The sequence below is a fragment of the Euleptes europaea genome, chromosome 18, assembly GCF_029931775.1.
Source record: "Euleptes europaea isolate rEulEur1 chromosome 18, rEulEur1.hap1, whole genome shotgun sequence".
Classification (NCBI taxonomy): domain Eukaryota; kingdom Metazoa; phylum Chordata; class Lepidosauria; order Squamata; family Sphaerodactylidae; genus Euleptes; species Euleptes europaea.
The window spans coordinates 4661882-4677937 of record NC_079329.1 but is presented as its reverse complement, the minus strand read 5'-3'; the positions used below and the strand labels follow the sequence as shown (position 1 = coordinate 4677937).

At 42.4% G+C, this 16056-nt stretch overlaps 1 protein-coding gene across 1 annotated transcript; it reads left to right on the top strand.

Annotated features, from left to right (window-relative positions):
- Positions 1 to 8867: 8867 nt before the first annotated feature.
- Positions 8868 to 15752, top strand: LOC130489903 (vomeronasal type-2 receptor 26-like). The gene is made up of 4 exons (XM_056863691.1): positions 8868 to 9158; positions 12424 to 12651; positions 13824 to 13950; positions 14851 to 15752. Exons 1-4 carry the CDS (start codon positions 8868 to 8870, stop codon positions 15750 to 15752), a joined length of 1548 nt encoding a protein of 515 aa, XP_056719669.1.
- Positions 15753 to 16056: the final 304 nt, after the last annotated feature.

Sequence of the window (16056 nt, the reverse complement as noted above, 5' to 3'; positions counted from 1 at the left end):
CATAATTTGGAAAATATTTATGCAATTTGTACAACAGATCCAGAGTAGTACGATAGGTCATCTTCACATCATAGTAGCTGTCATAGATGTGGAACCCAAGAGTGACATTGGACAAGATCTTGGGATTCTCATTGATCTCATTGACTGCAAACACCAAGGCCAGGATGTGCTGGTAGAACTTTGTCATTAATCTGTAAGTAGAGTTCAGTGTCCTTAACTGAAAGTTTTAGCTGAATTTTATTTGTCAGCTGGAAATCTTTAGCATTTCATGCCCAGGCTCAAGAAAGATGTGGTAAGGTTTTTTTTTAAAAAAGGTACCTTCCTCAAAATCTTCACGGACCGGGCTTGAAAAACATATAGTAGGATGAAGTAAGAACAACACCCAAACATATTACTCCATCGTTATCATTACTTTATAATTAGCCACCCAGGTTGTGCCTCAAGGTTACTACATTTTGCAGCTCCTGAACAAACACGTTCATCAGATCTTCAGGATTTAGTTTTCTAGCTCTCACTATATATGAGTGAAGGCAAGCTAGCAGAAATTGGTGTGCAACATCTTGTACAATTGTCCTCCATTTTTCATCAACAAAGTGTTGCACAGAACAGAGTCCACATTCCATTCACAAATGTTTTCATGGAAGCATTGCCATACACCCGCATGTGCTTTTCACAATCTACATGTAGCAATTAAAAAAAAATTAGGGAGAGAGTGTTGGATCCAGTCTCAACTAGCAGTTTCCACCAGTTCCTCCTTCCCTCAGCTGACCTCCCTCAGATACTTCCTCAGGAGCCACCACTCCTGAGGAACATAGATTAATGGAGACACTGAACTGCAGTGATTTGGGGAGGCAGGAAAGTTCTGTCGTGCTGATGGGAAGTTGAGTCTGTATCCAACCATTAAATCAAGGCCAAGAAATAGGGGGAGACATTTTCAAAATGTAAAATCTGGGATACATGATGATAACAAGACCCTCTTTCCATGAAAATTAAAGATGTATGATGAGAACACAAGACAAAAAAGAAACACTGTTCTGAAAGACAATCTAAGTCTCCTGGAAACATCCTGAGATTTTAGTATTAGGATGAAGAAGAAAACATGGTGCCCAAGAAGCAGAGAGGGAAGTCATGAAGAATATTGAGAAACAACATGTACAGAAAAAACACACTACAAAATTGATACCAGAGATTGACTAGGAGGAAAAGTGCAATGGGGGAAAGGAGGAAAAACTATAGATGAATATGTGCTTCATATATAGAGCACTGCATTTAAAATGTCCTTAACTGAATGGCCAGGTTGGCTTGATCTCGTCAGTTCTCAGAAACTAAGAATGGTCAGCCAGATTAGTACTTGGATGGGAGACCACGACAGAAGTCCAGGGTCATTATGTAGAGGCAGGCAATGGCAAACCACCTCAGAATTCTCTTACCTTGAAAACCCTATGTGCAACTTTGGTGAGACTTATTTACCTCCTCCCCCTCCGAAAACATCTCCTTGTGCCCCCCTCTTCCTCTGGAATACTAAAAAAATGCAATGTGGAAGCAGAAAGCTTTCATAAACAGAACAGGAAAGAAATGAAAAACCAGCATTCTGTAATAAAGAGCACGTATTTGTTCTATGGCCAGCCTGAGGCATCTGAAAAACAGGGTTGACATGAAGGAGGAAGAAAATGTTGACATCTTACAGGGGTACATCTGACAACTTCTGTGAAGGATGACCATCGAAGGTTAATTCAGTGATCCGGTAAATGGCCAGAGAAGCAATCCCACCAATGAGGAGGTCCCCTGGCTGGTACCATTCATGTGGAATAGGGATGGAGTCCTCCACTGGGCACTTGCTGATTTCTAATTTGTATACCAGTGGAAGCATGAGCATCAGCAATGCTGTTAGCCCCAACATCTGAGAGCAACCTTTGATTCTGGATCTAAACTGTCCTGTATCTGTGTACAGTTTCAGCTGGACTTAATCCAGCTACCTGGGATGGCAGATGAATCAGTCTTAATTTATAAGTTAAAGCATCAATTCAATGCAAAATTGTGGGTCTTGAATTCCAGCTGAAATGGCAAATATTCTGAATATGGGACTGACTTCACAAAGCAAAATGTTCAAGCTCTAACTGACAGAGCCCTGCTTATTCTCCTCCCCGAGCTTTCAGTGATTAAGGGAATTTTTATAACCATTTTCAGATTTGTTTATTCGTCATTTGCTAACTTCTTGGCCAAGAAGTTACATGAATTGCAATGATTCAGCTAATTGTGGAGGGAGATAATTGCCTCTGCAGAACTGGGATAGCAAAGGTTTTCCCCAGATCAGGCCTTTGGTCTCATCTGCACCTTAGTGAGGGTTGCCAGGTGCTGTCTGGCAACTGGGCAGGGGGTAGGGTTGCCAAGTGCCAGGTGGTGGCGGGCAAACCCCCGCCAATCCACCTGGCTGCCCGCTGACCAGCTGAGGGTCAGCAGACAATCTGTGCAGGCAGGGACAGGTCACTTCCAGTTCACATCCGGAAGTGCTGCATTGCAAAGGGCCGGTTTCCACTCAAACTCCCAGTTTGAGTGGTAAAGGCCTGTTGTGATGCGGCACTTCCAGGTGTAAAACGCATCACAAGGGGCCATTTGAGTGGAAAATGGTCCCTTGTTGTGCATTTTACACCCAGAAGTGCTGCATCGCAACAGGCCTTTACCGCTCAAACTGGGAGTTTGAGTGGAAACTGGCCCTTTGCAATGCAGCGCTTCTGGGTGTAAACCAGAAGTGGAGAATGCGACACCCCCCCTCCACTCCAAAAACATCCCGCCGAAGAAGAGGGACCTGGTAAGCCTAGCAGGGGGACAGGAAAAGAAGGAAATGGTGACACACTAGTGTCACAAGATTGCTTCTGGCAAATACCAGAAGTGACATCATGCTGCTGGGGTTATGTCAAGGCAACCCTCTCTAGGACTTGGGCAAAATTTCCAAATCCTAGATAATCATTAGGGATGTGCGTTCAGATATATCCAAAGCAAATACGTATCTGAAAACACCTTATTGGTATTTTTCAGTTAGAAGAAGAGTTTTTTATAAATTGGTTTTTATAACCCAATTTTCTTCACTTTTAAGGAGTCTCAGACTGTTTAACAATCACTTTAATAGTGGGATGGGGAAATAGGCCTATCCCTTGGATTAATCATTGTGTTTTAGACCATTCCAGAGCAGGGACTGTCAAAACTTGATTTAATCATCATCATCATCAAGTCTTTTCTGCATTAGCAAAAAAAAAAAAAAAAACAACCATAGCAATAATACAGAATAAGGCGGAAATTCCACCACAATAAAATTAAAAATAGTAATATAATTTAACATAATTTAAAGAATTAGGCATTTTCCACAGGGTATTAAAAGTGCAAATGCAAATTCATCAATAGCATATATATCTAATAATAGGAAATTAGGAACATACAATCCAGAGACAAATAAAAGATAACAAGTAACCCAGAGTGAAGCAGTCATGGGTCAGATATATTATCGTCAGCATGCCCCACCATCTTTTTATGCTTCATGATGGCGACATCAAATCTTGCCATTTGGGAAGTAATGAATTTGTCCCTGTCTTTCAATAATATAACTAAGTTCTCCTGGGAAGCGGGATAATATGGTCTGCAAAAATCTATGGCATTCAGATTTAATCCTAAATAGCAATCTGTTTGTGGGAGGAGAGTCCTGTCGAAAACTGGGGGTTGTCTCCAGCTAGCTTTTCCACTTTATCTTGCTCAGTTCCTCATCTTGCTACAGCCTTCATCCCACTTGGATTTTGTCCATACACATCCTATGATCCTACCGAAACTTTTGGGGGAGGGCAAAGGGGACACCTTTGGGCCTCCTTATTCTTTCCTGCACAGCCAAGTTCTATGGAGAAAAAAAGAAACCGCCCCATCAATTCAAGAATGGGCTCCAAAATGTTTGGAGACCTATCGTTTGATCAAAATTAACTGATTTTCAGAAAGGAAAGGCGATAAGCAGACAGACAGCCGATTCCTGAGCTGAGGCATACGGGGACGGCGGGGAAGAGGCACAGCGGCGCCTCTTCCTAAGCTGATTCCTGTACACCGTTAATCTGCTTTGCGGATTTTTTTGTTTAACTGGGGCCTTTCGCCTTATAGGGAACAGCGAGGCTGTACCTGCTAAGAAACCACAGGAATGGGCAGAGAGTTGATTTGGAAACCTGTGTTACAGAAGCTTTGTCATTACATTTAGTAAGCTTGGGGGGCTGGTTTTGGTTATGTTATGATTTGGTTATGTTTAGCACTCTTCTCTGTAAATAAATAAATTTGAATTTAAAAAAAACAAAATGATAAAAATGTTGACTCCCTCCCCTCCCAAAATTTTAAAATTGGATATAGGGAAATGATCTTCCTTTCAACACTGAGGATATGAGATGCCTTCCGTAACTGCACACAGGAGGGTTATAAATGGTTCAGATAAATAAATAAGGGTGTGCTCCTAATTGTTGGAAGTGAAGGACTGTGCATTGTTCCTAGTATAAAGCACACAAGTGCTTCACAGAGAACAGTAGAGATAGCCAGTCTACATCACACAGTTCCTATATCTGTCTTCTAGTCTGCTCTACTACTGTCTCTTTGTTTATCCAGAATGTTTTTCTTAGGGCTTCCTTCCATCCAACTCTTTCTCTGCCTGCTTCTTTCTCTAACTACTGCAAGGGCAAGATGTGCTCCATGCAATCTCTATCCCAGCTCAGAGAGACAGGTAGAATATTTTCTCTACATCTACTGTCTCAATACGGAGTTCCAGTGTGGTGTAGTGGTTAAGAGTGGTGGACTTTAATCTGGAGAACCATTTTGAGACTCCTTTTGGTAGAGAAAAGCATGGTATAAAAATCAACTCCTCCTACTCCTACTCCTTCTCTTCTTCTTTTTCTTCTTCTGCCCAAGACTAACGTGTTTATTGTGGCAGACACTTTCATGTGTAAACATCCATCATCAGAGGTATAAACTAGGCTGTGCATGCATCACACAGAATTGGCTCTAGATGACCTGTTTCATCCAACAATCTGCTTTCAATATATTCTCAAGGCTGTTTCTTGTGTGTTGGCCAAGACAGTCATAATGGTTGTAGCTTTCATGGCTACCAAACCAAGATCCAACATAAGGAAGTGGGAGGAGAAAATACTGACTAACTCCACTGTCCTTTCCTGTTCCCTTACAGAAGCAGCCATTTTTGTATTCTTTCCTGTTTCCTTATAGAAGCAGCCATTTTTGTATTCTGGCTAGCGACCTCTCCCCCCCACACACACACACTCCCAGATTTTGACACACGGTCCCTGACTAGGGAGATTATAGCCCAGTGCAATGAATGATCCGGTATTGATTTGATCTGGTTCCCATTTGTTGAGTAAGCTGCCTTCAGTGTCATGCAGAAGCAGAGTGTGATGAGAGTCTTGCTAATACGTGCAAGTACTCTTCTGAGGATTCCATCTCAGGGCGAGCCATCCCTGGGATGTGGGGAGGGTCTGGGTGGTGTGTGGGGAAGTCTGTGTATTACGAAACTCTGGGGCCAGGAGTCAAAGTTCAGTAGAAGGGACTGGTACTGGGGCATCCAATCTGAATTATTTGTTCAAACCAATCCTAAAACCCTTTCCTGGGAGTAAGTCCCTTGAATTGACCAGAGTAGGTTAGGGGCAGAAGAGGTACTCATTATTGCTATCTATGACATTGATCAAACTTCCAGTCCAACTTGATGGTTGGTGTTTGCTCAGTCATAGAAGATCTGATCAGGGCCAGCCTAACCATTAGGCAAATCTCAGTGATTGCCTAGGGCAGCAGAATTTTTGGGAGTCTGTGCTCTGTTGAGTACTGCCTTATACTGACAGAATATTGGCCTATCTATGGTTGACTTGGAAAAAATTGTCCTATCCCTTCAATGGAGAGTTAATGGTAAAACTTCTCACTTTTCTCTGTTTTGAATGGGGGGGGAGCAAAGTCATTGTTCACCTAGTGCACCAGAAAAACTTGGACCACGCCAGTTCAGATTCTGTTTTATAAGATCCCACTAAGGAGCAGAGGACATCTGTGAACATTTTTTTTTCTGTGTTGCTGCTGGCAACCAGAGGCAAATTTGGCACAGGTAATTATCTCTTCCTGGAATGACTGAAATCACTGTAATTTGGACACGTGGCCAAAGCTCCACAGCTTTTCGAAAGGAGATAGAAATCAATGAATGAGCAAGCCTGAATCGCTTATAAAAACATCTCCATTTCTTTCGAGAAATGATAAGGGGGAAGAGACAGGCAGGGCTCTGTCTCTTTGACCTCTCACGTGTTGCTTTGACAATTGAGAACAGCAATCTGTGCTTTCGAAACGTTCTCTGGGACCCAGCATCTCAAATGATGCTAAAAGGAAGTTTGATACATTTCCCCCTTCAGGACCTATATTGACAGTATCGGTTGATATCTCAGGCAGCCTGTTTAAATGGGGCTGGAGCTTCCGATGGGCACAGGGACAGCTGTATCCGCAGACAATCTCTGCCATCAGTTGGTGTCGCTTGTAGTCACATTGCTGTTTCTATTGCCTCCTGAGGCGTGCAAAATGGATATGTGTCTCCTGAAAGGCTTCCTCCCTGGCCTACATGAGAGTTATCAGTCAGGGAACCTCATGATAGGGGGGATTGTCTCTCTGATTCCCAGCTTTTTTTCTGAATTTTCTTTCACGCAATTTCATTTCCAGGACGTGATGGAGACTGCAATGTAAGGAAATATTACTTCTGCATCTTCTAGTGAGCTAGGCTAATCAAACTCAGAGAAAGTACATGCAGGATAATCATCTTTATTTCCCTACCCTCCCAACCCTTCTCAAATTTTACCTTTCAGTTTCTTCAAGAGTTCAGCTCTTGTTTTCTGTCATCTACACTGCTGCATCAATATATCGAATTCTCAGCATGGCCCTATCTGTGGATGCATACATTGTCCTTGGCCACGGACAGACAAAACAGAATGTTGTACAAACCTGATAAATGCCCCATGCTTGCAAAAAAAAATCTTTTTAAAATCCTCATGGGGGATTTTTAAAAAAAATCCAATGATAAAAGGATTGTCGCAGTAGCAATGATCTCATCCCCAGTATAAGGAGCCACCTGTAGCTATGTCATCCTTTGCTTGCAGTTTTAGGCCTGGGAAAGTTTTTAGCTGATGTAGTCTGGGAAAGTTTTGGGGGAAGTTTTTGAAAGGTTATTTTGATGAGATAACTTATGGTCTTCTATCTAGCTATTTCAGAAATTTATTCATCATATGATAAAGTGAACAGATGTGTTTATGCTGATTTGCTTATTATAATAGCCAACCAGGTACTTAGAAATAGTCACATGATTGTGATAAGTGACTTCAGAGATTGATCAAATAGATAAGTTTTTTCTATAACTATGCATGATTCTGAGGACCAAATCAGATTTTCCTTGGACTGAAGTTCAGGTATCAGAGATTGAACTACCCTTGCTTGGTAAGATATAAGGATCCTTTTGGCTTATTTGGTATTCCTTAAGAGCAATGAATAAGAGACTGAATTCTGATTTATTCTAACAGACAACTAGTTTTAATATGCATTAAATAATGTTAAGAGATTTGATTTGATTGTGCTTGCCTGCTTAATTACATTCTGTATGAGTTCAATAATTTTAGTTCTCTATTTTATACTGTCTTGTTTAATAAAACAAATCTTTCCCTTTTTCAATAAAAATTAGAAAGATTCAGGTGTCGATTCATTTGCTGGTTACCTGAACAGAGAAACAGAGGACCTACGGTCTGAGAAATAATATTGCATTATCAAAAAAAAAAAAATTGGAAGAGGTGACAGCCTTTTCTAATTTGATAAAATGTGGTAATTGTGATACTGTGGATAGCAGCGAAGAGCAAAGCCTTGAGTTATTTTCAGTTCATATTTTTCTGAAGCTGCAGGCAGAATCCTGACTGTTACAGGATCATCTTAATATAAAGGAAACAGACACCCCGATGGCTATTGTTAGGCAACCACAATAGTATTTGTGGTTTGGCTTTGGCCTTGAAAATGCAGCGGGATAGCAAGGCACCCTTTTCCGGGCTGCCCTGGCTTTAGCGGGAAGACTCATTGGGGCCAGGGACAGCAATATCCACTCTCTGACTTGCTGACACCCAGTTTACTTCTTACCCAGGCCCTCACAAGTTCTTGAGGTCATTAGCTTCTTTAAAGCCCGGATAGATCAGTTGGTAGAACATCAGTCTTTTAATCTGAGGGTTCAAGTCCCTGTTCGGGCGTTGACTTTGGGGAGGGGCCATGGCTCAGTGGTAGAGCATCTGCTTGTCACGCAGAAGGTCCCAGGTTCAATCCCCAGCATCTCCAGTTAAAGGGACTAGGTGATGTGAAAGACCTCCACCTGAGACCCCGGAGAGCCACTGCCAGTCTGAGTAGACAATACTGACTTTGATGGACCAAGGGTCTGATTCAGTATAAGGCAGCTTCATGTGTTCATGTGTTCCTTTACACAACACTGCAAATACCACTTCATGATAGACATAAATAGTTTACTTAAATTATGTGGAGGTTGAGAGAAGGGGCTCTACAAGGTGGTTGTGGGCAAACTGATTGCTTTGGGAAGACACTGACTGTTGTGATCCATTTCAGTTTGGTTTCAGCCCTGATCTGAGAAGAAAAATAGCTTACATTGCTCTGGTCCAGGTCTTTTGCCAGAAAAGGGCAAAAAGGAAAACATCTATAGCAAGTGAAATATATTATTATATTGAGAACAATAAACCCTAAACAAAATACATTGCTACTGTGATAATATCACAATTTCTTCTAGATTTCTTCTAGATATCTTCTAGATAAGAACACTGCTTTCTGTTTACAGTATGTCGACAAAGAACTACCAACATGTCTTGGCTTTGGAGTTTGCGGCTCATGAGATCAATAAGGATCCCAAGATGTTGCCAAATGTCTCCCTCGGGTTCCATATCTATGAGAGCTACTATGAAGAATGGCTGACCTATCACACCACTCTGAACTTGCTCTTCAGATCACATCAATTTGTCCCCAACTACAAATGTGACCCTGAAAAGAGTCTGACAGCCGTCATTGGGGGACTTAGCTCGGAGATCTCCCTCCGTATGGCTGATGTTCTCAATCTCTACAAGATTCCACAGGTAAACTCTCTGAATAGGAGAATGATGGTTTCACAAAAGGTTATTGTATTTCTGGGATTTCTTTTGTGCTCGAGCAGGTCAGAGAAGCAGGGAAGAAAGAAAAGTCTTGCCAGATTCATAAAAGAACTAAGTGGAAACTTGAAAGAAACACTGATTCAGAGGATCTTGGGGCATCAGGAAGTACATAATTCTATTAGGTAGGGTTGCCAACCTCCAGGTACTAGCTGAGCTTGGAGATCTCCTGCTATTACAACTGATCTCCAGCCGATAGAGATCAGATCACTTGGAGAAAATGGCTGCTTTGGTATTTGGACTCTATGGCATTGAAGTCTCTCCCCTCCTCAAACCCCACCTCCTCAGGCTCCACCCCAAAAACCTCCCGCCGGTGGCAAAGAGGGACCTTGCAACCCTACTATTAGGTCTTTACAGCAAATTACTTTACCTGGAAATCCACATTATTCCCATGATCTCAGAACATTCTGAGAGAATCAGCTTCAACTCTCACAGAACATACTCATATTTATTGAGTCAACAGGCATGCATGTAATCAGATATCTGTTAACTTTGTATCTTTTCTTTTAGCTCACATATGGGTTGTTTGCCCATGAGGAGAAGGATACAGGACAATCCCCCTCCTTTTACCAGATGGCACTAAATGAAGCCCATCAGACCATGAGATTACTTAAACATTTTGGATGGACTTGGGTTGGGCTTTTTGTTGTGGATGATGACAGCGGAGAACACTTCCTGCACAGTCTGGAGTCATTGCTTACCCAAAATGGAATCTGTCTCGCCTTCTCAGAAAGAATAATAACCAAATCCCCTATACTGACTGTGGATTACTTCAATGATCTAACCTCCACAGTATATCTTCCTTTCATATCTAGCAAAGCAAGTACATTTATCCTCTATGGAAGACCTACTATCATTAACTGGTTGATGACATTAATATCGATTGTAGGTACCGAATATGAGGAAAATCCTCCATTGAGAAAGATGTGGATTCTGACAGGCCAGGTTGATTTTGCATTAACGTGCCTTCAGAGGAACTGGGATTTTGGATTCTACCAAGGCGCCATTTTCTTCACAATTCATTCAGAGAAGCTGGTAGGTTTTCAGAAGTTTCTTCAAAATGTGAAACCTTACAGGACACAAGGAGATGGTTTTCTGAGCGACTTCTGGGAACAAGCATTTGGCTGTTCATTTCCAAAGTCCAAGGAGCCAATGGAGAGTGATGGGACGTGTACTGGGGAGGAGAGGCTGGAGAGTCTTCCTGGGCCTGTTTTTCAAATGAGCATGAGTGGCCACAGTTATAGCATCTATAATGCTGTCTATGCTGTGGCACATGCTTTGCAGTCCATGTCCACCTACAGAGCCAAGCACAGACCAATGATGTATAGTCAAGGAGCTGTATTTCAAGATCTTCAGCCTTGGCAGGTAGTAGCTTCTCAACAAATTGTAATTATTGTTATGAAGCTATCTTGTGTTTGAGGTAGCTTCCAACTTGCTCTAACAAGAATAACTGTGAAAGGATGTTGTACACGTTTCTGGCTGATAATGGTCTTTTTCAGATGTGACAACCACGCATAACAGAAACTCACCAACAGGAGCATGTGAAAACTGCAATGCTCCTGATAGTCATGATAACCATTTAGAACCATGTGGTAGTAGAAGAGTTAATATAAGAAGAGCCCTGCAGGATCCATCTAATACATCATCCTGTCTCACACTGTGGCCAGCTAGTTCTTCTGAAGGGCCTACAACAGGGCATAGAGGCCAAGGCCTTCCCCTAATGTTGCCTCCTAGCACAGCAATTCAGAGGCTGAATGGGGAGGTTCCCTTTGTTCACCATAGCTAATAGACACTGATAGACCTATCCTCTTGTATACTGTCAGGAAGAAACACCACAGGAAGTCCTCAACCTCCACACCCTCCGTTGGACCTCCAGAGTAACTGGCAGGATGCTAGACTAGATGGATCACTGATCTAATCCAGCAGGGTTCTTTTTATCTTGTTGTGTTTTTATTTAGTGTGAAGAGGTCAAGGCACTGCTTTTCTATGCATGTAAAGTTTCAGTAACACTACACAAACTCCTTCAGAATTCCCTTGTTAACTTATCCATGAGAAATGGTAACCACAAGAATAAGGAGCATCAGAGTCATGTCCACCCTTGTTTATTCCTTCCCCATATACAGAATCATAGAGTTGGAAGGGACCACCAGGGTCATCTAGTCCAACCCCCTGTACAATGCAGGAAATTCACAACTACTTCTCCCACACACACACCCCAGTGACCCCTACTCCATGCCCTGAAGTTGCCCAAGATGCACTCCCTCTCATCATCTGCCTGTCATAGAAGCAGTATCGCTGACAGATGGCCATCTAGCCTCTGCTTAAAAACTTCCAGGGAAGGAAAGCTCACCACCTCCCGAGGAAGCCTATTCCACTGAGAAACTGCTCTAACTGTTAGAAAGTTCTTCCTAATGTTTAGATGGAAACTCTTTTGATCTAATTTCAACCAGTTGGTTCTGATCACATGAACACATGAAGCTGCCTTATACTGAATCAGACCTTTGGTCCATCAAAGTCAGTATCATTTACTCAGACCAGCAGCGGCTCTCTGGGGTCTAGGCAGAAGTCTTTCACATCACCTACTTGCCTAGTACCTTTAACTGGAGATACCAGGGATTGAACCTGGGACCTTCTGTATGCTAATTAGATGCTCTACTACTGAGCCACAGCCCCTCCCCCAACCTTCTGGGGTAACAGAAAATAACTCCGCACCATGACAGCCCTTTAAGTACTTGAAGATGGTTCTCATATCACTTCTCAGTCTTCTCCTCTCCAGGCTAAACATACCCAGCTCCTTCACCCTTTCCTCATAGGACTTGGTCTCCAGACCTCTCACCATCTTTGTTGCCCTCTTCTGGACACATTCTAGCTTGTCTACATCCTTCTTAAATTGTGGTGCCCAAAACTTAACACAATACTCTAGGTGAGGTCTAACTAGTTAAAAGTGATACCATCACTTCGTGTGATCTGTGGTTATTGCGTTGGAAAAGGACTGTTTTGTGAATTGACATTTTTTCAGATACTTGGAATGTGAACATTTGTGGTTGAATCCCCCCCCCCCCCGCCCCGCCCCGGCTAGACTGAGATGAAGTAATGTAGAGTTTTGTCAGCCGGGAATTATATTGGTAGTTTGACATAGCTGCCACAATTTATTTGTCTGTCATTCTATTCTTTCTTTAAAAAATAAAAATAGCTCCACCTATTTCTTCAAGGGATTTTGTTTAACAATTCAGCAGGCGAAACAGTACATTTCAATGACAATAGGGAAATGGCAGCTGGATTTGATATAATGAATGTGGTCACATTCCCAAACAATTCCTTCCTGGAAGTGAAGGTCGGAAGTCTGAATCCCAATGCTCCTGAAGAAGAGGAATTCATCATTCATGATGACCAAATTGAATGGCCCCACGATTTTAACCAGGTGTGGATTGTAGGGCATTTTGAGGGGAGACTCCATTCTCTGCAGAGGGGTTCTGACTCATTCATTTATAATAAGGTTCCAAATTAAAGTCAGAGTGACCTTTTGCACATTAATGCAGAAGTAAAGGGAGATACAACTTTACTGAAGTGTTAAAAAGCACTGGAAATAGATTTCAGATACATTAGCAACTTCTCCTTGTGGAACAGCCTGCCTGATGAGGTCAGGAGGGCTCCCGCTCTCCTGGGTTTCTGCAAACTATACAAAACTGAATAACTCAGGAGGGCTTTTTTTAACGCAGGTACTAGTGCTATAGGAGCCCCGTGGCGCAGAGTATTAAGCTGCAGTGCTGCAGTTGAAAGCTCTGCTCATGACCTGAGTTCGATCTCGACGGAAGTCGGTTTTAGGTAGCTGGCTGAAGGTCAACTCAGCCTTCCATCCTTCCAAGGTCGATGAAATGAGTACCCAGCTTGCTGGGGGTAAAGGGGAAGATGACTGGGGAAAGCACTGGCAAACCACCCCATAAACACAGGCTGCCTTGGAAACGTCAAGATGTGACGTCATCCCATGGGTCAGGAATGACCCGGTGCTTGTACAGGGGACCTTTGCCTACCAGTGCTATGCTGTAATCAAATATTTCAGAAAGAGGCTTTAGTAATGGGAAAGGGACAGCGGAGTATACCACTCTGTAAGCACAGTCCTACTACGTAATCTCTCTGTCAGTCAAGAGGTCATGTGAGCGCTTATGTTTAGTTTCAGCTTGGTTTTCAGATTTCTACTCACTTTCAGAGACTTCTGCAATCCAATTCTTATTGCTTTGTTTATTGGATTCCTCATCCTGTTGATTGCATCGATGTATGCTGCTTAATCCACCTTGAGTCTCAGTGAGCAAGGCAGAATATAAATATAAATAAACAAATAGACAAACAAACAAATAAATAAATAAATGCCATGGACAGCCACTGACTCCCAGATGGTTTTCCCTGTTTGGGGGTATCATAGATTCATATTCATTTTTTCCTCATCCCCAACTATTCTCAAACAAACAAAAGACTGCAAACTTCTGCCACAGTCAGAAAGAGACTAGCTGACTGTTTTAGGTATCATTCAATTTCAACTGTTAATTAGTAAATGGAATAATTTGCCGCTTCCTCTATCATTATGTTTATGAACAGATGCCCCCCACTTCTGTCTGCAATGACCCCTGTCTGCCCGGATATCATAAGGAAAAGAAGGAAGGGGAGAAATTTTGCTGCTTTGATTGTGTTCCCTGCCAGGAAGGGAAGATTGCAAACCAGAAGGGTAGGTGATGCAAGCCAGAAAATTCAGATGACCATTTTCCAAAGCCAGCGTGGTGTAGTGGTTAAGAGTGGTGCACTCTAATCTAGAGAAACGGGTTTGATTCCCCATCCCTCCACATGAGCGGTAGACTGTAATCTGGTGATCTGGGTTGATTTCCCCACTCCTACACTTGAAGCCTGCTGGGTAACCTTGGGCTAGTCACAGTTCTCTCTGAACTCTCTCAACCTCATCTCCCTAACAAGGTGCCAGTTGTGGGAGAGGAAGGGAAGGTGATTCTAAGCCACTTTGAGACTCCTTAAAGGTAGAGAAAATTGGGGTTTAAAAAAACCAACTCATATTCTCTCTCTTCTATCTCATGACCTTGTGCTTTTTACTACTTGGATGGCCAAACCAGGTACTTTAAGAGTACAAGACAGGTACTTGTTGCTATTACCAAAGAGTAAGCAAAATGTAAAGTTGCAGCAGAGTTTATTAATAAGTAGCCATAGAAATGGATCAGAATTGTAGCACTACAACTGAAATGTCCTGTAGAGCTCATCAAAAAGAACTTCTCCATCATTGTTCCTGTAAAACTGGTGGAATCATATTTCCATTTGTACCAGAATCAGACTGTGTATATGTGTGATGCCTCTCTTTGTCTATGACGGAAACTTCTCTCTGAATCCTCCTTCTCTTTCTGTGCTATTGTTCTCTCTCCTCATGGTCTTTCAAGAGGCAAAATGCTTCTTCAGAAAATGCCTCCAGTGCTATCAAGTGATCCCATCCTTCCCTTTCTGAGCACCTTTGCTATAACAGCCACTATATGTACCTGTTGTTTCCAGCATCAAATGTAGCAATTAGAATCAGAGGAAAATCACTCATGAATTTAAACTGAGATGGAACCCACTTCTCTTTTTTCAGATATGGATAACTGTATCACATGTCCGGAAGAACAATATCCAAGCATGGACCGTGATCAATGTATGCCCAAGATTGTAAGCTTTCTGTCTTATGAAGAACCTTTAGGCATCAGTTTGACTGCAGTTGCTCTTTCATTCTCCCTGATCACATCTTTGGTTCTAGCAGTTTTCATTAGGCACAAAGATACCCCCATAGTCAAAGCCAACAACCGTGATATCACCTACATTCTTCTTGTTTCCCTTCTGCTCTGCTTCCTCTGTTCCTTGCTTTTCCTCGGACAACCAAACAAGGTGACCTGCTTCCTCCAGAAATCCACTTTCAGCATCATCTTCTCAGTGGCTGTTTCTTGTGTCTTGGCCAAAACCATCACTGTGGTGGTAGCTTTTATGGCCACCAAACCAGGATCCAACATGAGGAAGTGGGTGGGGAAAAGACTGACCACCTTCTCTGTCCTTTTCTGTTCTCTTCTTCAAGCAGGCCTTTGTTTAGTGTGGCTAGGAACCTCACCCCCCTTCCCAGATTTCGATATGCAAACACTAACTGGAGAGATCATAGCTGAATGTAATGAAGGGTCAGCCATCATGTTTTATTTGGTCCTGGGATACATGGGACTTCTGTCCTTCATTAGCTTGACTGTGGCTTTCCTAGCTAGGAAGTTGCCAGACAGTTTTAATGAGTCCAAGTTCATCACCTTCAGCATGCTGGTGTTTTGCAGTGTTTGGTTATCCTTTGTTCCAGCTTATTTGAGCAGCCAAGGGAAGTATATGGTAGCTGTGGAGATTTTCTCCATCTTAGCCTCCAGTGCTGGGCTACTGGCTTGTATCTTTGGTCCCAAAAGCTACATTATTCTGGTGAGGCCTGATCTGAACAAGAGAGAGCAGCTAATATTGAGAAAGAATTAAAGAGTACAACATTCCTATTAAAATGAAATGCATCTCTTTTTGCATTGTTCACAATTCCGGAAAGTAGACCTAATATCTGTGTTAACTTGGACTACTGTAAAGCAGAGGAACTGTTGAAGTAACAGCAGATCCTTCAATTGTTGTTCAGACCAGCTGTTCAGAAAGAACCTGGTCTGTTCTTTCACACTGTACAACTCAAACACTTGCTAGATAGGTTTGCATCAGGTCCCCTCCCCCCTCCCAGCTGTGTACATATAAAGACTGCTAATCCAAACAGACTGGCAGCCATTAACTTTGGTAAGGA

Bases quoted from the DNA above. Each gene is read 5' to 3' on its own strand.
- LOC130489903 (XM_056863691.1), top strand. From the start codon at position 8,868: ATGTCGACAAAGAACTACCAACATGTCTTGGCTTTGGAGTTTGCGGCT. The intron at 12,652-13,823 runs GTGTGGATTGTA...GTTTATGAACAG, and splicing joins GGCCCCACGATTTTAACCAG to ATGCCCCCCACTTCTGTCTG. The intron at 13,951-14,850 runs GTAGGTGATGCA...CTCTTTTTTCAG, and splicing joins GAAGATTGCAAACCAGAAGG to ATATGGATAACTGTATCACA.